General features: G+C 25.0%; 7 protein-coding genes across 7 annotated transcripts; 2 read left to right on the top strand and 5 right to left on the bottom strand.

Annotated features, from left to right (window-relative positions):
• Window positions 1-538: 538 nt before the first annotated feature.
• OCT59_021206 (uncharacterized protein) lies at window positions 539-2787 on the bottom strand (the record flags this gene model as incomplete). Its single annotated transcript, XM_025331207.2, has 5 exons — window positions 539-1575; window positions 1664-1991; window positions 2068-2228; window positions 2360-2432; window positions 2533-2787. The coding sequence occupies 5 exons, from the start codon at window positions 2785-2787 to the stop codon at window positions 539-541; spliced, it is 1854 nt and encodes a 617-aa protein (XP_025170658.1).
• A 1517-nt stretch (window positions 2788-4304) lies between these two features.
• On the bottom strand, window positions 4305-5909 carry OCT59_021205 (uncharacterized protein; the record flags this gene model as incomplete). The annotated part of the gene is made up of 2 exons (XM_066149704.1): window positions 4305-4821; window positions 4903-5909. The coding sequence occupies 2 exons, from the start codon at window positions 5907-5909 to the stop codon at window positions 4305-4307; spliced, it is 1524 nt and encodes a 507-aa protein (XP_065990585.1).
• A 3143-nt stretch (window positions 5910-9052) lies between these two features.
• OCT59_021204 (uncharacterized protein) lies at window positions 9053-10533 on the bottom strand (the record flags this gene model as incomplete). Its single annotated transcript, XM_025320739.2, has 2 exons — window positions 9053-10193; window positions 10277-10533. 2 exons carry the CDS (start codon window positions 10531-10533, stop codon window positions 9053-9055), a joined length of 1398 nt encoding a protein of 465 aa, XP_025170660.2.
• A 536-nt stretch (window positions 10534-11069) lies between these two features.
• Window positions 11070-12561, bottom strand: OCT59_021203 (uncharacterized protein; the record flags this gene model as incomplete). The annotated part of the gene is made up of 2 exons (XM_066149703.1): window positions 11070-12234; window positions 12305-12561. The coding sequence occupies 2 exons, from the start codon at window positions 12559-12561 to the stop codon at window positions 11070-11072; spliced, it is 1422 nt and encodes a 473-aa protein (XP_065990584.1).
• Window positions 12562-14718: 2157 nt separating this feature from the next.
• OCT59_021202 (uncharacterized protein) lies at window positions 14719-15200 on the top strand (the record flags this gene model as incomplete). The annotated part of the gene is made up of 2 exons (XM_066149702.1): window positions 14719-15083; window positions 15164-15200. 2 exons carry the CDS (start codon window positions 14719-14721, stop codon window positions 15198-15200), a joined length of 402 nt encoding a protein of 133 aa, XP_065990583.1.
• Window positions 15201-15712: 512 nt separating this feature from the next.
• On the top strand, window positions 15713-16280 carry OCT59_021201 (uncharacterized protein; the record flags this gene model as incomplete). The annotated part of the gene is made up of 2 exons (XM_066149700.1): window positions 15713-15837; window positions 16070-16280. 2 exons carry the CDS (start codon window positions 15713-15715, stop codon window positions 16278-16280), a joined length of 336 nt encoding a protein of 111 aa, XP_065990582.1.
• A 2780-nt stretch (window positions 16281-19060) lies between these two features.
• OCT59_021200 (uncharacterized protein) lies at window positions 19061-20607 on the bottom strand (the record flags this gene model as incomplete). Its single annotated transcript, XM_066149699.1, has 2 exons — window positions 19061-20246; window positions 20351-20607. 2 exons carry the CDS (start codon window positions 20605-20607, stop codon window positions 19061-19063), a joined length of 1443 nt encoding a protein of 480 aa, XP_065990581.1.
• Window positions 20608-22049: the final 1442 nt, after the last annotated feature.

Raw genomic sequence — 22049 nt, 5'->3', positions numbered from 1 at the left:
ATAGTTTGAGGTGGTATTATTTAAGAAGTACGAGATTCTCAGATATTGTGAAATTAATAATTGTTATCACCGTTGATCTATAATAATGATCGGACATTTTTTTGCAGTTGACTCAGTGACTCACGTATCACGAATTAATAATGATAATTACTTCAAGTCCTCAAGAAACAGCTTTTGGCTCAAAAAAAAAATTAAATTTAACTAGTCAAATGCTCTTGTAGAATTAACCATTGACGAATAGCAATACAAAATAAGTAAGTTTTAATTTTATAATTTTGGTACTACCGGTTGTACTTTATATTTCATTTTATTTTCACTTCATATAATTTAATTTGCCTTTACTAACGTTCTATCATTTATTTCTTTAAAGTCACAAATATTTTAACATTTTAACAAAAAAATTAATCATTTATTTATACAAGATTTAAATCATAATTTTTGTTATAAAAAACAATACAATACTACAAATTTGGAATGTTACTTTTCTATGTAAATAAAACGAACATATTTTTTTAAATAATATATATATATATTGTTTCTAGATTTTGAGTGTTTTGAGTGTTTTTAATTTCTTTTTTGCATCTTTATCTCCTTGATTAGCAGATTTTTTATACCAATACTTTGCTTTATCCAAATCTTTTTCAATACCGTTTCCTTTTTCATACATCAACGCTAAATTATATTGTGCTATCTCATTTCCTAAATTTGCAGCTTCTTGGTATAATTCAGCTGCTTTTCGTTTATCAATATTAATTCCAATACCAATATCATAACAATATCCTAACATTGATATTCCACCTGAATATTCTCCTTCGGCTGATTTTTTAAATAATTCAAAAGCTTTTTGATCATTTTTATTAACACCATTTCCATCTTTATGTAAATAACCAAGATTAAACATAGCTATCAAATTTCCATTATTTGCAGCTTTTTCATACCAATATGCAGCCAATTTTAAATCTTTGTTAACACTTAATTTATTTTCGTAAAACCAACCTAATTTAAATTGTCCTATTGCATATTCTTTATTGGCCAATTTTTCATAATATTGAAAAGCTAACTTTACATGTTTTGTAATTCCATGTCCAAATTGATAACATCCTCCAACATAACATTGTGCTAATAAATGATCCTGTTCTGATAAATTTTTAAATAAATTAAATGCTTTCTTATAATCCTTAATTGTTTCAATTCCTACATAATTAAAATATCCAAGTAAAAAAATGAAATTCGGAGCATTTTGATTATTTAATAACCAATTATAAATTTCTTTTGAATTTATATTATGATTATTAAGATAATCAAGAACATAAGATTTTGTCACATTTCTTTTATTAACTTCCTTAAAAATGAGATTAACTATTTCATTAACTATTATGCTTGAATTCTCAGATGAAATATCATTATCATTATTTGTAATAATCGTATCTATTTCATTTATATTCGTATTATTAAAATTTTCGATTATTTGAGATACTTTTCCATGTAATGAATTTTCAGTTGAAATAAATTTTTCCAACCTATCAACAACTTTATGCATAGATGGTCGATTGTTTGGTTTATCATTCCAACATTCTAATAATTAATAATAATATTTGATTAAACAATTATTTTGACGAATAAGAAAAAACGTTATATTTTAATAAATTGAAATTATATTTACCAATATAGAGATTAGAATAATCATTAGGAGTATTAGGAATAATCTCTTCTCTTCGACCACGCAAAATTTCATAGGTTAAATTCAACATATTTGACTCTTCATGAAATGGTGGGATCCCGCTTGATATTTCCCATAACAATACGCCAATACTATATACATCGCTCTTCTCATTTAATTTTAAACTATTGAACAATAATATTTTTGGATCAATATAGGGCACCATACCAAGTAATTTTGATTGTGAATAAGATGCCTCATCAATCCTTTTTGATAGCCCAAAGTCCGACAACTTGATGGAATTCTGATGAACCAATACATTACAAGAATGCTAGTACAAATAAAGGCAAATTAGCTTTTACTATAAAATAAACATATTATTGTTTTATATTAAATAAAAAGATTACCAAGTCTCGGTAAACAATTCCTTTATCATGCAGAAATGATACAGAACAAGCTAATTGGTAAGCCAAGTTATATTTATGTTTCCAGGTAAGTCTATTAAAGTTATTTTTCAAATAATCTCGAAGAGTACCACCATCTGCGTATTCCATTACCAACCAGTAATCTATTGTTTGGTCAATTTTATTTTTAACAAAAAAAAAAAAAAGGAAATAAAATTTTTGTTAGATTTTGCAAAAAAAAAAAAGTTTAAATAAATATAATTTAACTATAATTATTAAATACTTTATTAAATACCTGATTCAAGTTTTGTAATTCCGTAATAGCGAATAATATTGACATGAAAATTTACATCTCGTTGAAATTTAAGCTAAATTGTGAATGTATAAATAATAATTATTATTAAGAAAAGATAATAATATTTTATTTTGTGTATTGTGTATATCAAAATTTTTTAATAATAAATTTACCTCATTAACAATTTCTTTTATGGTGATGTTATTGGGATTAAAAAAAGATTTTAACGTTAAATAATGTTCAAGATTTTTCCAATTTGCACGGTAAACTTTTCCAAATTCTCCGGAACCAATTTCTTGAATATTTTTAAAATTTTCAAATTCGTAATATTTAAAATATTCTTTAGAAAGAGCTTCTTTAATCCAATTAATATATTCATTTGTATTTTCTTTACTTTGTATTTTGTTAATATTGTTATTATTAGACATGGCGCTATGAAGTAAACAAAAAAAAAATTGTCGACAAAAATAGTTAAAAAAAAATAAAATTATTTGTTGATCATTCGAAATAGTGTTTATAAATGATTTTCCGAGTTACACTTTTGTGTAATATAATTATGACGATCTTTTGTCCCTGTACAGTACAATTTTACGTAGTAATGTTTCCAGAATCATTTGAAAATTAGAGAAAATTTTTCAAAAATATGTGAGCCCTGTTTAGTATGCAAAAATAAGAGTAATGACAAGGATTATGTAAAGCATAAAATGATATTAAGATTGATAGTAGCATAAAGAAATAAATAACTAAAATGTCAAATTGGTTATGCCCTATAAGAAATATGTATACGGAAAGGAAACGTTTTGTATACATTTTATGTACGTTTCTATAGATTCCGTATACAAATTCCGTATATTTAATAAGCAATTATTTTTTGAACATTTTTTAAAAAAACTAATATTTTTAGAAAATAATTTTACAAAAATCTCGTATCATAACACGAGGTCACGTGATTGTTTATTGTTTTGTTATGATACGTTTTTTGTTTTTTTTATATAAGCCCTTACTTTGATGAGTTTGATCTTCCGATCTTCCTTTCTGTCTTTCCCTTCCTTCTCTTTTCTCTTGTCTTATTTTTGTTATTTTTTCTAAATTTTTCTTCTTTTTTCGTCACCCCCCTTTTAAAAAAAATAAAAAGAAAAAAAGAAAAATACCTCAAGACCAAAATAACTGAGAAAACGAACCTTGAACCTATAATGAAAATGAGATTCGATAAACAAATAAATATGAAGACCCAGGCGATGTTTACCAATTCCCAATATAATTTATATCATTTTAATATTATAATTATAATTTAGTACATATTATTTTGTTAACTAATTATTACCTATATTAAATTCCTAATTATAATTATAAACAAAAACTGCTGTAACCATCTTTAATTTACTTAGTATTACATTATAATACTAAAATTTTCTATTTAAACAACCTCATTGGTCCCGGTGCGGAGCAACGGGTAACTGCTAGTTTATACTATTTAACTCTACTAACAATATTGAAATTTATAATTTCTATTCGCAACCTGATTTCTATACTCGATACCTATTCCTTCTTTATGTTATAATGATGACCAGTTTTAAAAATTCGTTGTGCATGTATTGTTTTTTTTTGTGTATTGTATAAAATTTTTTTTTGCAAATCGCACAACTGCACCATTTTTTAAAATAAATTTATCATGATATATTTTAATGCAATCAATGTTGTATAAATGAATTAATTGTTCGCTTCAATGCACAGTCCCAATATATATATATATATACAATTACATATATTCGTAGGATAAAATTGAATCCTCTTATAGTTATGTACATAAAAGTAACGCTAAAACATTAAAAATCGTTGTAAATAATAAATTTTCTTAATCACAATAATAAATAAATGAATATTTTATTTAAAACATACAAATTTATAAGCAACTTTATATAAAAGAATAAACCTATCTAAATAATTAATCAAGTTCCTTTACAAAATCACTTAAGCGAATCATTAAGCTAGAATAACTTTGTACTTTAATATTATATAATCCAAATTCCTTCACTTCATTATTAAATGAAAACAAATCACTACTATGATCTACAATATCATATAATCTAGCTACAAAGTAAGAATTATAAATAGACAAATATTTAACTTTTTTCTTTTTCATAATATAATTTTTTATAGAGGGTAAAATATCTTGACCTGTAGTGTTATGAATCAATAATTTCTTAATAAAAGTATCTTGAGAATTTTTTAGAAATACTTCAAAATCACTTATTTTAATATGATGAATACTTAAACGTAAATATTCTAATTTAGTAGGAAGAATTTGTCCTAAATTTTGTAATATAATTGAACTACATTCACGATTATTATCATATGATGATGTACTGATCGAAAGATAATTAAGATTTTGTTTTATATTTTCAATTAAATTGAATACTAGATGAATAATCCGGTCATCATTTCCACATGAATCAAGAAATCTGATATTTTTACAATATTTTATAATTAATTCTAATAATTGTTGTTTAAATAATAAGTTATAAATAAATCCAAAATCATACCCAAAATTTTCTAAATAATCACCAGATTTTTGGAATAATAATTCTAATGGCTCAATTTGTGATATCTCATTTATAAATAAAGATTTTAATTTAAATGGTTTAGTTAAATTAATAATTTGTTGAGTAAAACTGATACTTAAGGAATAACAATTAATTATATGAACGGATTCTAAAACATTTAATTGTTCAAATATTTCATTTAAATTAATTATACTTTTAAAATCGATATAATAAAAAATGATTGTATTTAAAGTATTTGAACAATTATAATCTTTTGATAATAATAATGATTGATATAAAGAAAAATTATCATAACTTAAAAAAATTTTTTTAAGATTTTGACGTAAATTAATTATTTGAAATATATGATATTTAATTAATGTATATTCATTACTATTGGTATAAAACCAGAAATCAGTTGAACTACTAATATAAAGTTTTAAATTTCTAATATTATAAATAAAATTTGGATTTTGTAAAATTAATTCAAGAATATTATCAATATATGTGTTATAATAAGTACCTGAGATCTCAATTTCAAGAGTATGTAAATATACTTCATTTTCAATAAAAATTTTAAATAATGATATATCAATTAATCTTATAAAATCTGATACTGAATATAATCTATTTTCTGGTTTTATAGTTCTAATAGTCGTTTCAAACCATTTTTCAACAGAGAAAATAAATTTATATATATTCAAATTTTTTAAAAATTTAGGATAATTGAACAGTGTATTTAAAGGTAATGAATTATTAATAATTTTATGCTCATTTAATTTTGTTTTAAAATCATCATTTAAATTATTTAAATAAACTTCAATAAATTTATAGTTTCCAGTAGGAATTGAAAATGGATTTTCCCATAATAATGGAATCGCTAAACGACACCATAATCTGTTAACTAAAATGCATGAATGTAAAGTAGAATAATCATTTTGAAAATATTTTATAACTTTATAAGTTAATTCAGGTAAATTTCCTGAAAATATTTTTGAACATGACATATTGTATGGAAAGTGAAAAGCGAGAAAATATCGAATTTCGAATTGGGTAAATTATATGTCGATTTTGTGTCGCACAATCTACGCCAAATTAATCCTGTGTATCACGTGGCGTTGAAATGTTATCGTTAATTTTATGTACTAAGTTTGGGTCATCCAATAAAATTATTTTTTTAATAATGTATTACATAAGTTTTATACTAATTACATATATTTATTTTTTTTTTTAATAAAATACTAAATTTGTACTTATTATGTATCTAAATTTGTACTCGTGACCAATAACTTACTAAAAATGCAATTACTTGGTTTTATACCAATTATAAAATTTTAATCTTCCGAAACATATAAATGACTATCATCCGACGTTTAGAATATTCTCCATATAAATAATATAAATTGTGTAACGGAAAAATCCACATGTTTGTGACATTTTATCAGGTCATGTGTTGATCAGAATTTTTTTTATTTCACTTTCGTTATTCCTATCCTTTATATACCTTTATAATTATAATTGTTCATTAGTTAAAACAATTTCTTTTTTACCTTGAAAATAGATAAATTAGAAGATAGTTTTATTTAAGTTGTAATATATAAATAAATTATATGCTAAATTTTTCACTGTAGCTGAAAGAATATAAAAAATTTTCATTATAATAAATAAATAGAGCAAATATAGCATCATACAAACAAAATAACAGCGTTATAGAAACTTAAAACTTAATTCGCCGTAAAATTTTACAAATATTGTTATATTTGAAAGTAAAGAAAAATACACATGCTTTTTTAAAAGGATTATCTGTATCAAATTCCTTTGTATCACATGATTTTCTTGGAAAAGAAAAAGTGAATAATATTGTTTCTTATCAATCGTCATCATACATATCTGAGATTTTTCACAAAGAATTCATATGCATGCATCATGATGTTGAAACAATCAGGCGGTCACACAAATAAATTATGAATGTATAGAATTTTCTGATACACGGTGTAAGGACCTTAGATAATTATAATAGAGGTTACATTCACGTTACTAATAAAATTTTCAAAAAATATACAGAAGCATTATAATCGCATGATCATTAGTATATTATTATTTATTATATTAACGTGTTACACCTGATTCTAAATTATCTAAAATTATGTTGGCATACACGTGGTGTTCAATACGCTTCGAACAATAATTTAATGAAATAACTGTTGGTATGAACCCATTTTTTTTACAAACATAAATAATAATTTCCTGGAGCATTTTGATATCTTTTCAATGTTTCTAAACGACATTTAGTTTTCCATCTTTTTATTCTTAAAATTCCAGATTTTCGAGTTATTGTGTTAACCTTATTAGGATTAAGGTTTAAAGTTGAATTGGTTTCAATGATTTGTTATCTTCCGAATTTTAGAAAGAGCTTCATGTTTTTGATGTTGTGATACCAAAAGTAAAATATCTAATTTTCCTGACAACAAAACGCCTGTTTTCAATGTTTTATTGTTATATTCCCAAATAATACCTTACCTAACTAACTATTTATGCATAAAATTTATTTTATTTCGACCTTCTTTATCATGGTTATTAGTACTTTCTTCTAAATCAAAAATATCACATATATTAACCAAATCTGCAGCTTTGCTAATTTCTCTTAGTTCATAATCAGTCTCATTAGTTTCTCATCATCATTTTGATTTAAGTTCTCTTCTAATAAAGAATCTTCATAAACTAACATATTATAAGTCCTACCGTGAAAAAGTTCTTCGTATTTAACAAATTCGAGAATTTCAGAAAATGCAATTTGATTACTCATGAGCTTCATTAATAACCAAATAAATTTTTACATCTGTAGGATACTATAATAAGTCATTAATATCATTAGCAATAGTACCTTCATAATAATCCAAAATAAGTGATTATATTATAAAAATAATACTTATATTTATAGAATACAATGTACATTTCTTATATTTATTGAATAGCTTTATTAATTATTAGAGATATATAATAAATGAATATTCAATATATAAATCACAAATACATAATTTTTTTAAAAATTAAATGAACAATTATGAAAAGTAATTTTAAAGTTAGTTAACTTTCAATATTAACATTTGAATTAGAAATATTTTTATTATTTTCGTCTACTTGTAGTAGCACTTTCATTTTTTAATTGTTAACGTTAATTTGTTGCAAAAAAATAATTTTTTATTAATAATTCAAATAAAAATAAACATTTCAATTATTTAGAATATGATACTAATAAAATAATATTGCACCTTTAGCAACTTGCAATCCAGATGTTGAAATTTTATCAGATGTTCTATCAATGGTCATCTTTTGATAACATTAGAGTAGCTTGATCTGTACATAAAAATAATTAATCAGTGATATATTACTTTAGGATAATAAAATTTAATAGTACTACCAGGTATTTTTTTCATATGAAGTATTACGCAATCTTTCTGAATATAGAAATTCAATAAAGTCAAAAGCACGGCAGAATTATCGTAATTTCTCAATATATACGTTATTGAATTGATATTGGAAAATCGGAAAAAAAAATTCATACTGTACTAGATATAAATAGTTTTTACCTTAAAGATTCGAATAAAAATAAATTACATTATAAACAGTTAACAATTATTGTAAATTATTAATAAAAATTTGGCTTCAAATATTTCCTCCACCTCTTTGAATTTAAAGAAAAATTTTTTTACTTAAATTATTAAATCCAGGACATACTTCAAGGATACAAAAACACTTTTTATTCAGAAATTATATAGTTTACTGTATATCTTAGTTGAACTAGTCAATTGATTTATTCACTACATATAGTATTTTCAGTCAATAATTCAATAATTCGACATTTGGATCATTTTTAGAGCTAAAGATTGGTGTTCGCATAATTACATCGTACTTAACATAAACCAATTCATCTAGTACTGTATTTATGATATATGTCAAATCTAACAATCATTAATATAATCAATACTACATAATTTTTAAAATAGTAAATAGTTACAAATTTATTAACAGTTTTAAGGCAAACGAATGTCCAATAAAAAAAAAATATATAAAAATTATTAAGAATTTTGGAAATAATAAATTAAGTAAATAAAAAAATATTTATGAATAAATATTATTCACGCTAATTCTAAAAAATTTGAAATATTTCAAGTTCTTTTACAAGAGAACCCCTACCATTTTCTCTAATTTGTTTTTCATAATCAGATTTATTGCAACTAATTACAGACCAATAAATATTAAAACTCAAATCATATTGTCCAAATGATGGACCATCAGACGAATAACTACGTATAGCTCTCTTTTCATCTATTACCCGACTTAAAATATATTCATTATTCCTAAAAGAAAATATGAAACTATCTTTAGTACTGCTAAAATTATTATCAGATTTCCATTCAATCGGATTATACCCTCCCAAAATTTCATCACTGTCTTCAACTTTAATAAATGTGACAGTACGGGCTTGGTTAACACAAATTTCATGGAAATTTTCGGCCGTACATTCTTTAATAGATCCACGAAAAATTAATTTAAATTCATATAAATTTTTTATTTTGTCCGTATACTCTAACCTATCTATCCATTTTGAGATTAATTCAACATGTTGAAACGTAATGATTGTAGAATCAATATTTTTTGAACTTATTGATCCTATTTCAGGTTTTGATATTTCATTTGGCTTGATTGGTTTGCTATCATTGTTTAAAAAATCTTTTAATAAACTTTTATATAATTCCTTTGGAAATATTTTTTTGTAAGGCGTCACTTTTTCCGAAAATTCCTTGGAAGTTAAATCATGAAATCTAATTAAAGGAATGCATTGTTGTAAGGTATTCTTTAAAGCATTGAAGTCGTCTTTTGAAAAGCTTTCAATGTCAGATGGAAGTCCCGAATTTTGAGCAAGTCCCCATTTAATCACATGTTCCCAGACTTGTACTTCATTCAATTGAACATTTTCATTTTGAATAAGTGAGATCAAAAGGTTTTCTGGAATTAAAGAAAAGTTTGGAGAATTGAAAATCTTATATGGTTCTTTAGCAATTAAATCAGTACAATATTTTTGAAGTTGTAAAAAAGAATCATTTTTAAAACTCGTTCGATATATAAAATCAAAGTTTTGTTCCATCCAGTCCGCCTTCCTCTTAATCAAAAAAGTTTCTAAATAGGGAAATAATTCTTGAAGACTAAGTTCATTAGCAGTGACCAAGATTTTGATGATATCCGAAACCTCATATTCTTCCAAAGATAATTTCCCTGCATAAATATATCTAAAAATAAACGCTTTGAATTTAATAAAGTATAATAATTTTAAATGTTTATTAATAAATTTTATTTTTATTTTTATTTTTACCTTAAAACCACACTAAAAATTTCAGGTGAAATATTTGGTAATTTAATGTGCGCCAAAGTTCCATCATTTTTCTTTTTATTTGTTGATAAAACTCTTCGTAAATAAGGAGAACGATAATTTAAAATTACCATATGAGCACGAAATATTTTTACGTTAGGGTCATTACCAACTTCAATTGTAATATCATAATATTCTTCATCATTTAAAATTTCAAGAAAATTTTGTGATAATTTTGGTAAAAGTTTATTAGCGATCATTATAATAAATTTTAAAAAATGAAAATGATTCTAAAAATCGATGCAGATCGTTCTTGAATTTATATTTTTTTTCATATGCAGCATTACGCAATCTTTCCTAATATGGTAAATATGGAAAATTAATATAAATTTACCGTAACGTCGGTTTGTAATTTTTCAGTATCATGTTATTGAAAAAAATTCGTACAATAATAATTGATAGGAAAAAAAAAAAAATACTAATTACGAAATTTACGTCCTCTATTCTAACGCGATATCGTGAATTAAAATATATTGTTACCATAGATATTCTAAAAACACATTTGTTCGCAACTATCTAACCACAAGATTTCAGCCATATTATCCAAGGATTTACATTTCACGATTTAAATTTGAAAATAAAACATATTGATTTCTCAATCGTAATTTTATAAAAATAAATACTTATATAAATTTATTTATTTGTGGCTTTAAGAAATAAAAATTATTTATTCCAATACAAAAAAAAAATATGCGTTAAAAAGTAATAATTATGAATAAATATTATTCACGTAATTCTACAAAATTTGAAATACTTCAAAATCTTTTACAAAAGAACTTTCATAATTTTCTCTAATCTGTTTTTCATAATTAGTTCTTTTGCAACGAACTCTTAATCCAAAAAATCCAAAAACTAAAAATAAACACATGTCATCAGTTCCAAATGATGGACCATTGAATGAATCATTTTTCATGGCTTCCCTTTCATTGATTACACGACTTAAAATATAATTACTATTTCTAAAAGAAAATATAAAACTATCTTTGGTAATACCAAAGCTATTATCAGATTTCCATTTAAGTGGATTATACCCTCCTAAAATTTCATTACTATCTTTAACTTTAATAATCGTTACAGTACGAGATTGATTATCGCAAACATAATGAAATTTTTTTGGATTAAATCCATCACAAGATGCACGAAAAATTAATTTAAATTCATGCGAATTTTTAATTTCGTTCGTACTTTCTAATCTATCAATCCATTTTGAAATTAATTTGGAATGTTGAAATGTAATGATTTCAGAATCAATATTTTTTAAATTTGTTTTAATAATCTCATCTGTTACACATGGTTTCATTTTTTCAACTTGCTCAATTGGCTTTCTATCATTATTTAAAAAATCTTTTATTAAACTCTTATATAATTCTTTTGGAAAAACTTTTTTATAAGGTAAAACTTTTTCCGAAAATTCCTTGGAAGTTAAATTATGAAATCTAATTAAAGGAATACATTGTTGTAAGGTATTCTTTAAAGCGTTAAAATCATCTTTTGAATAGTTTTCAATGTTAGAGGGAAGTTTCGGATTTTGAGCAATTCCCCATTTAATCGTATGTTCCCAAACTTGTACTTCACTTGCTTGAGTACCTTTATTTTGAATAAGTGAGACCAAAAGTTTTTCTGGTATTGAAGAAAATTTTGGTGAATTGAAAATCTTATTGGGCGCTTTAGCAATTAAATCAGTACAGTAATTTTGTAATCGTAAAAAAGAATTATTTTCAAAACTCGTTCGATATATCAAATCAAAGTTTTGTTCCATCCAATCCGCTTTTCTTTCAATCAAAAAGGTTTCTAAATAGGGAAATAATTCTTGAAGACTAAGTTCATTAGCAACGATCAAGATTTTAATAATATCTGAATTATCATATTCTTCCAATGATAACTTTCCTCCATAAATATACCTAAAATAAATGATTACAAATTAAAAAAAAAAATACTTATTAACTTCTAATTTATAATCTTTATTCTTACCTCAAAATCACACTAAAAATTTCGGGCGAAATATTCGATAATTTAATATGTACCAATGTTTCATCATTTTTCTTTTTATTAGTTGATAAAATTCTTCTTAAATAAGGAGAACGATAATTTAAAATAATCATATGAGCGCGAAATATTTTTATATCAGGATCATTACCAACTTCAATTGTAATATCATAATATTCTTCATCATCCAAAATTTCAAGAAAATTTTGTGATAATTTTGGTAAAAGCTTATTATCGACCATTATAATTATTAAAATGAATAAAAAAGGGTAAAGTTGAAATGAAAATTCGTTTGCAGATCATTTTTTAAGTTGGACTTATACTACTCCCCCATTCAGGTAATGCCACACAAAACTTTATATTAGAAAAAGCCTTACTTTTTTAGCAGGTCCCACATTAAGTACTCCGTAATTGTAACAGGAGCTGATGTACAAATAGATAGGTTGAGTCGCACATGTACAGTGTTAACGCCAATCATATCTATTGTCACAAACTCACAATAGGTAAATTCATGTTTTATGAAGAAGAAACAAGTATAAATGATGGTGCCAATTTTATATAGTCCTGTACAGTGTCTGGTCCGAGCACCGTAACCAGCCCTAGGTAGTATTGTTCTAATTGAATACATTTTTGACTCCCCAACCCAAAAATGCTCGCCCTCGTGTGACTGACTCTCGAGTGCACGTGATATGTAATGTTGGCCAAAATTATTGTAATACGGTCTGCAAAATTAGGAGCAATTTTAGCTATTCGATAATATCATGTGATTAAACAATGAAACCGTTTCAATTTGTAATTTTTATATGTAATAATTTATTATTGGAAACTTTCTATTTCGCAAAGGTTAAACGTTTGAACAAATTATACTGCAAATATGTCTCGTTAAGCCGAAACCCAAAAAAAAATTTTTTTAACTTTCAAAATTATTAACGTGAGAATTTTATCTTTATTAGGATTTTGAAAAGGATTTTAATCCCTCTATTCTAAAAATTCTCTCTATATCATTAAATTTACTATAATGATTAACTATAATAAGCTTTTCGGATTAATACAAATCAATATATATCAAATAAGTGACACGTATTTGTCTATAAATTCTATATCTCTCCGTATATCTGTCAAATTGAGTGATATTAACATCTTCACTTTGTATTGCTTGATTCTAGCTTTCTTATTCATATTACTGCGCATCACATGTTCATCCTAATTCGGGAGTGATTAGTTTCAATTGACAAACTACTTTGTTTTATTATCGTACTCAATTCTTCTATTCTCTTGAGCAATTCGAACCAATAATATAAAAAGGTTTCACACATTTCGCTGGTCTATACTGACATTACAGAAACAGGTATATTTATGTGAAAAATTAAAATATATCAGGAAGGTACAATTCCACTTTATATACTAGTAGTCAATTTAATAAGCTAGTGATTTCTCCTGTTATTCAAACTCAAATTCTAGTATAGTACATATATGATGATTTGATGTTTAAATGATCACAAAGCTTCGTTAAACATAATATAGTAAATAATATAATTAAAGAAAAGGGTACACCTATGGAATATGATGAATATTTTACCAAGTTTTGTAAAATAAGTTATTGTTTTAACCAAATATAATTTCGTACTAAGTACTAAATTAATATATTTTTTTTCGAATAAAAGATTTCTTCAATAAAGAAATAAAGATAAATTTTTAATTATTGTGTAGCTTAACAAATTATCATCAATGTAAAATTATCCAACAACACTTAATCATAATTATTGTTAAACTTTGCAAATTCTTTTTCTTGCAATTTTTCATTCCTATCCAATAAATCGAAAATTTTACCAAGAAGTCATTCTATTATTATTATTCATACCATTAAATATCCATTCATATTTGTTGTCAAACGCATACTTTGTTTGTGTAATGTTTTACTGACACCTGATTATTTTGATCGTCACCCATATGTGTCATGATGCCGTTAAAATTGCGTAATGTTGGGAATTTATGATAAAATCATTTCCAAATTGTCTCAATCATTTTTACCACGAAAAAAAGTTTTTATCAAGCAAGTAAATAATTATTTTTTTCGATCCTCGGACATTTGTGACAACTGTGACGTTAGCTGATTTTCTATTGATAATTTTTTTTCATAATTGTATTTGATCCTTGATATACTTGAAACATCTCTGACTCACAGCTTATAGTAATTATTCAACAACCATTTATGAAAAAACATATATACATGATACTCTTTGTTATCTCGAGTACTTTCACCATTCCAGGTACAAACTAGATTCGAGGAAAATTCCCTACCTTCTAGGTCTAACGTTGTATTCAAAAAAAGCCATTTGTCTGTATCATACTGAAAAATTACCTTGTTTTTAACTCTCGATTTTCGCGTTTACAGAAATATGGCGCAGATGGTTTTCAATTGTTTTATTCTAGGTGACACTCGTGTGTTTCCGGCTGTTCTTGGAGAAAATATTACCATCAATGACGATACCATTCCTTTTGAAAATTTCAATGACAGACTTCTCATGGACTACATTTTGGAAAAGAAAAGGGATGTTATTAGTAGCTCTAACATAGATCTTTGGAAGGTTGAAATTGAAGAAACCAATGAAAACATAGAAAAACTTGTAAATACTGAAATTAACATTAGAGAAGTATTCAGAGGTGATACAACTAAATTGGCAAAGAAAATTTTCTCGGGTAAACCACCGGATAAGCACATTCACATCATCATCGTGCAACCACCTCGTGCCTGCCACCAATGGTAAGTGTCTTCCAATGGTTTACCTCTCAAACAGGAAATTCACGTTATCCCACGTCCTATAATTTTTTTATTTTGATTAGGGAAAAGGAATATGGAGGAAGACAAGGAATAAAATAATAGAGCAAAAAAACAATGGCAACAAGGTATCTTTCTTTATGTTCATCTTGCTTTATTAAAGAATGAAAACATTCCTAAGTTGACTTGTATCTTTTCCAGGTAATAAAAAGTTTCCAAGATTGCCAGGAAATGATGGTGATATGGATGCTTATAACCAAGAGTGTTACAAGTATTTATATAGTTTTATATTAGAAAATAAACAGTTCAAGTGATAGTACCTAATTAATGACAATCCAGGTATTGGAAAGACATTCTTTGGAAAGTTAATCCTAATAATGCTCCTTAAAAAGGATAAAAAAGTTTTGTTAGATTATTAAACTGTTATGGTATTGCTTTATTATAGAATATGTAAGTAACAAGGTACAATACTGACAAATAGCAGAAGAACAGGTGTATAATTGATGGAAAAAGGGACCAAGTGGGTCATGATTTTTCTAACAGAAAGTTAATTATGTGAGTTCGCCAAAGAAATAATTGGAGATTTTGCAAGGCAGTGGTGCAAAAAACTATACATGCCAACGTGGAATGGATATGAGCTTAAAGATCATCTATTTAAAGACAAATTGACTCTAAAATCCTTAAAAGATAAGTTTGAGTTATGCGGTGGGATTACAAGGTGGATTTTTCAATGTCACTGGTAGATATTGAAATGGCTATTGAGAAAGGTATATTATATCACCAAGGCCAAATCCTCTCAGGTGATGAATATACCTATAAATTAATTCATATGCATACCAACATTGAATAGATGGGTGAATTTTTGCTATACACAACGTCAACCTGCTTCTTTTCATCAAAATATTTGGCAGATAGATGCTTAAAACAATTACAACTAAATTATAAAAAGGAACTATTTGATTTTTCAATAGTGTAACGGACATAACACAATTGGGAGGTTTTTGTGAAACATTATTTGAAATGGTCACGTATACAATAATTCGTCAAGGAGGAGACTTTCAAGTACATAAACTCACAGATGATGGTACACAATCTGAATGTGAAATTAATGGTTTTGATTACCTAGAAGAAAATTTTTTTGATAATGTCGAAGAGATACAAGGACCAGTAAAATATTATTGACCAACTTCAAAGACTTTTGAAAGCATAGACGGTTAAATAATCTAATTTATGACATAACGCAGTACATATTGTGCGTAAATCTTGAATATTAGTTCATTAATTTCATTATTTGTAGACTTTTGTTATAAAATAGCTTCAACCCTCTGTTATTTTTGAAATAAATTATCACACATTCCATTTCTATATCTATGTTACAATTTTTGCAATTACACTTACTAGATGTAATTTCGGATCTATTGCAAAATTTTGGAGTAAATTAAAAAAAATAAAATAATACTAATCTTGGAGAAATATATAGTATCACAAAAATCCACGCAGGAAAGTTTGAGAATAAATTGCAATTGACTTGTTCCCGTAATACATAATTAATGTTATAGCGCATTTATTTATTAAGTTCTGAATTGATGATCAAGAAATTAGTATACAACTTATGGAGTATGTAACTAGATTATTCATTAGGGAAAATTAACAGTTCGTATTTTGACGTTGTCGCAATATGTTACATTATAGGTGCAACAGTGACACAATCAAAAATCACGTGAGTTTTCAGGTCAAAATTTTACCGAAACTTTTTATTACAGTTTTTTTCTGAAAAATAAAATTTATTTATTTATTTCCTAAAAAAAAAAAATCAAAATTAAATAGTGATATACTTTATTTTATTTTTCAAGATTACATAACTAATCTAAATAATGAAAAAAATTTTAAAAAAAATCGCTACATTCTTGTTTGTTTGTTAACAAATTTTGGTATAAAATCATGATTGGAGTTAGTCTTATAAATATGTTCATAAAAAAGATTCATTATTAATATTATCATTTCACATTTATCAGATAATTCAAAAAGAATTAAATTTTTATATAAATTTTCTATGTTAGATTTTGCAAATATCTTAATAATATTCATGAGGTTATTCCAGATGAAGATTTATTAGATTTATTAAAGAAAAAAATTTATAAGCTGTTTATTAGTGAATGTTCATCAATTAAATGTTTGAGTTTAGATATGATTTCAGATTCAATATGTAAATATCCAGGATCAAATATTTCTCTTTCAAATCTATATGAGTTAGTTATAAGAGCAGAGAGATGTACGTTTTATCATGAATTGATAACCATCATTTCAAACAATCACATTGATAAATAATTGCTATAAAATTATCAATAATTATAATAGCCAATCACATATATAATAAGTGTTTCTCTTTGTTAAACTGAAAGAAGCTCTAAAGAAATGTATTATAAAAATGTTTAAACTGTGCATAAAAAGTAATATATTATTAAGTGCCAAACTGGTTAAGATACTATATTAATTTTGGATTATATACTATTTGATGTTTTGCTTATTTTCTTAATATCTATCATGCCTAAAGATTTGAGACTACTACTGTTAGACTCGTCTTGGAGGGACAATTTTAATGAGATAGAACTGGAATGGACTGAGTGAGTCGTTCCCCATTCCAAGTTCAGGAAGGAATGATCCCAGTTTTTTCCGCACTTTTCGATAATCCTTTGAATGGAATTCTGATAATAGTTTTGGTATAACTGAAGATAGTTTTATATTCTCTTTTAGTAATAATGGTATTGAGAATTACATTTTAAGTCATGTAAGTGATGAAACGAAAGCTATTAAACGAAAGCTATATGTAATAATCGCTATTACGGTCCATCTTTTGGTAATAAAGATCTATGTTTAACGTTAAGTCTGACCGCTTATTTATCTTTTGTAATAATAAACGTTATGAAAAACAGATCCATATGCTACTTATTCATTAGATTTCGAAGTATTTCAATTGTTAAGGACTGATGATTGAATCCTAATCTAATATTTCATAATTTTTTACAAAGTTAAATTGTTAGAAATAATATAAATCTAGGTTGCATCAATTATATATTATTATTTTTATTGATTTGTAATAAATAAATCTGTTGGTCCCTGAAATACGTTATTTTATTCAATTACCTAACAATATTAAACTATTTGAAGTGTTTGTTACATTTGTGTTGACAGATATCATGCTATTGAAAGGTTATTATATCTCATGTGCGTTTAGTCTTGGGATAAAATAAAAAGATTAAAAATATGAGATTGCAATTATTTAAAAAAAAAATCAGAGTAAGATATAAATTTACAAATTAAATATTATAAAATGTCATGTTTTAACTTTTAAAATAAAATATTGGATAATATCAAATTTTTAACGCACTAGTAACGAACTACTTAGAGTCTTAGACCCAGTTTGAAAAAATACTAAAATAAACTATCATGTATATCACACTTTCAAATTTAGAATATACACTTAAAAGAAACAGGCATAAAACAGGCATAGAAAAATGAAAATGAATTATATTTATTATTAGACGTATAAAAATCTATAATACTATAATGTTACATCATACATTAATTCATTTATCGGTAAATTAGTTACAATAATGATCTTAATTTTATTATAGGCAAATTTTCATATCGAAGATATACAAAATTAAAAGATTGGTTTAAGATACATTCGAGCTAAATCCGTTTTGAATGTTATCATTGATATTTAAATTTATTTTATTATTTATTAAACTATAAAAATACAACTTATGAGAAATGATTAGTTTTGAATGGACATTAAAACATTAAAAAGTATCAAAATTTCTACCGTACTGATAGAAAAAATTGATTTCTAACCGAATCATACACTACGTAACATATAATTTTTAAAAACTATCAAATTTTTACTAAAACTACTTTGAAAGATTTTAAATAAATAATCAAAATCCATAAAAATTTCAACTTTATATAATTTTAAATACTTCTAATTCATCCACTTCAAATTTTTCTATACGAATAAACCCAAAAGTATCAGTTAATGGTTTTTTGATCTGGTTTTCATATGATTGACTTGTACACCTAACCATCAAATCATAACTAAAGTCATTAAATAAAAGAAGATCACCATCACCAAATGATGGACCATTAAATAAACCATTATGTATGGCTTTATCTTCATTGTCCACATGGCTTAAAACATTATTAATAATGTTACTACCAAAATCATGACTAAAAGAGAATATAAAACTATCTTTAGTAATACCAAAACTATTATCAGATTTCCATTCAATTGGATTATACCCTCCAAGAATTTCGTTACTACCTCTTATTTTAATAACTGTTACGGTATGTGATTGATTATCACATATTTCATGGAATTTTTTAAATCTATCAAATCCATCAACAGATTCGCGATATAATAATTTGAAGTTATATGAAATTTCTAACTCGTCTGTGGATTTTTGACCATTAATCCATTTTGAAATTAATTCAGCATGCTGTGTTGTTATAATTCTAGAATTAATACCGTTTTCTTCAATCTTTTCAACGTTAGTTGTCGGCTTTTTAATTGGCTTCCTGTCATTGTTCAAAAAATCATCCAATAGTTCGTTATACAAATCCTTTGGCAAGATTTTTTTGTAAGGTAATACCTTCTTTGAAAACTCCTTAGAAGTCAAATTATGGAATTTAATGAAAGGTATACATTGTTGTAAAGTATTCTTTAAAGCATTAAAATCATTTCTTGAGTAACTTGTAGGATCAGAGGAAAGTTCGGGATTTTGAGCAAGTCCCCATTTAATCACATAATCCCAAACATGAATGCTCATCTGAAGATTATCATTTTTAATAAGTGATATCAAAAGATTTTCTGGAATTGAAACGACATTTAATGATTCAAATAACTTTTTCGGATTGTTTGAAATTAAATTAGTACAATATTCTTGAAGTTTTACAGAAAGATCATTTTCAAAACTTGTTTTAAATATCAAATCAAAATTCTGTTCAATCCAATTTGCACTGTTTCCAATTAAAAAGGATTCTAAACAAGGGATTAATTCCTGAAGATTAAGTTCGTTGGCAGCAATTAAGATTTTAATAATGTCTGAAGGTTCATATTCTTCTAAAGAAAGATTTCCTCCGTAAATATATCTAAAAAATTAAGTAAAATTAAAAAAATGTATATATATTAATGAACAATCACTTTTTTTATTTTAATTTTTAAATTTCTTTCTTAGTTATTAGTTATTACATACCTTAAGACTATACTAAAAATTTCAGGTAAAATATTAGGTAATTTAATATTTGTTAAGGTTCCATCATTTTTCTTTTTATTAGTTGACAAAATTTTTTTTAAATAAGGAGAACGATAATTTAAAATAACCTTATGAGCTCGAAATACTTTCATATTAGGGTCATAACCGGCTTCAATTGTAACATCATAATATTCTTCATCGTTTAAAATTTCAAGGAAATTTTGCGATAATATTGGCAAAAGTTTATTGTCAACCATTATAATTTTGAAAGAAATGAAAATTGTAAAAAATTTTTTTTTTTAATACAATTTATAAAAATAGTACATGATCAACGAACAAGTTGCGTCATTATTACCCGAGTCAGCATGGGGTCATAATCACATCATTTTGTAATTCCGGTTCGGGTAAAATTACAGCCGGCTTTTTTTGGCCCGCGCTTTAAACTTGACTGTGATCCTGGTAGTGTTATATTTGCAATGGATAAAAATAATTAAAGAATCTTTTGTTATTGAGGTCATTTACGTTTTCAACACTTGCTCAAATCAGTCAAATTATTACATTATCACTAATAGTCACTTTAAATCGAATTAAACTATATTCAAAATTATTTAAAATGAAATTTTGCAATAAGATCCTATAAGAATTCTTGAAACAGTTTATTAACATGGTATTTACAGATTTATTGAATAATTTTCATAATTTTCTTAAAAAAAATTGTGAAAAACCTAAAATATTTTTTAAATCTGATAAATTTGTATTTTAAGAGATTTTATACTTCCCATACAAAATTAAATAGAGAAATAAAGATGGATTCATTCCTAAAAAATTTCATAAATTGTAAAGTTAAATTAAATGTTGTTATATTTATAGGAAAAGTAATATTTTTGGTGAATATAACCCAAAATACGTTAGATTTTATTATCAAATAAGTATTTTTTTTTCCATTAGGAAACATTGCAAATTTTATTTTGATGATAATTTATTTTGAAGAAAAAAAGAACTTAGGAAACTTCAATAACTTTTCTAACAAATTTTGAAATTTTTGAAACAGCATAATTAGCAACTGATGTAAAAAATATAATATTTCTAATTCACACTTAGTAATTTTCAGGCTAACATAGCTGAATACAATGATTTTTCCTGCAACAGGGATCGGCTAACAAGGACGATGCTTTATCTCACACTGTACTATTTAATTTTTTTTAATAATTACCTAGATTATATCTTATATTTATTCTTGAACTGCAAAAAAATTATATTATAAGAATCTTAAAAAAAACTTTACAGATTTTTTATTGGTTAAGGTATTTTTTGCCAAAAAAATGTTATTGAAATAAAGATAAATTATTATTACCTTTGAATTAAAAATGTAAGCAAATATGGTAGCAATATTAAATTAAATATAAAGTTTACATAGTTACATAAAGATTACTCTATGTCTAAAGTATTTGAACATAGCAGAGGAGAGGATAATCCCACCAAGAACTCTGCATTCACAGTAAACCAACACTTACCTATCAAATGAGAATGCATATCTGAATTTGTTATTGAATTAATTTCAACTCCAACAAATTTCTTGCAAAAACCTAATAAGAAGAATAAAAAAAATGTGAGATCCTAGGCAATATTATTAACAACATCCGGATATTAGAGATCCAAAACATTGCTAATAACAATCAAAGTAAGCATAAAGTTCACA

Source organism: Rhizophagus irregularis, chromosome 3 (assembly GCF_026210795.1).
Source record: "Rhizophagus irregularis chromosome 3, complete sequence".
Lineage (NCBI taxonomy): Eukaryota > Fungi > Glomeromycota > Glomeromycetes > Glomerales > Glomeraceae > Rhizophagus > Rhizophagus irregularis.
This window is presented reverse-complemented; position numbering and strand designations above follow the sequence as displayed.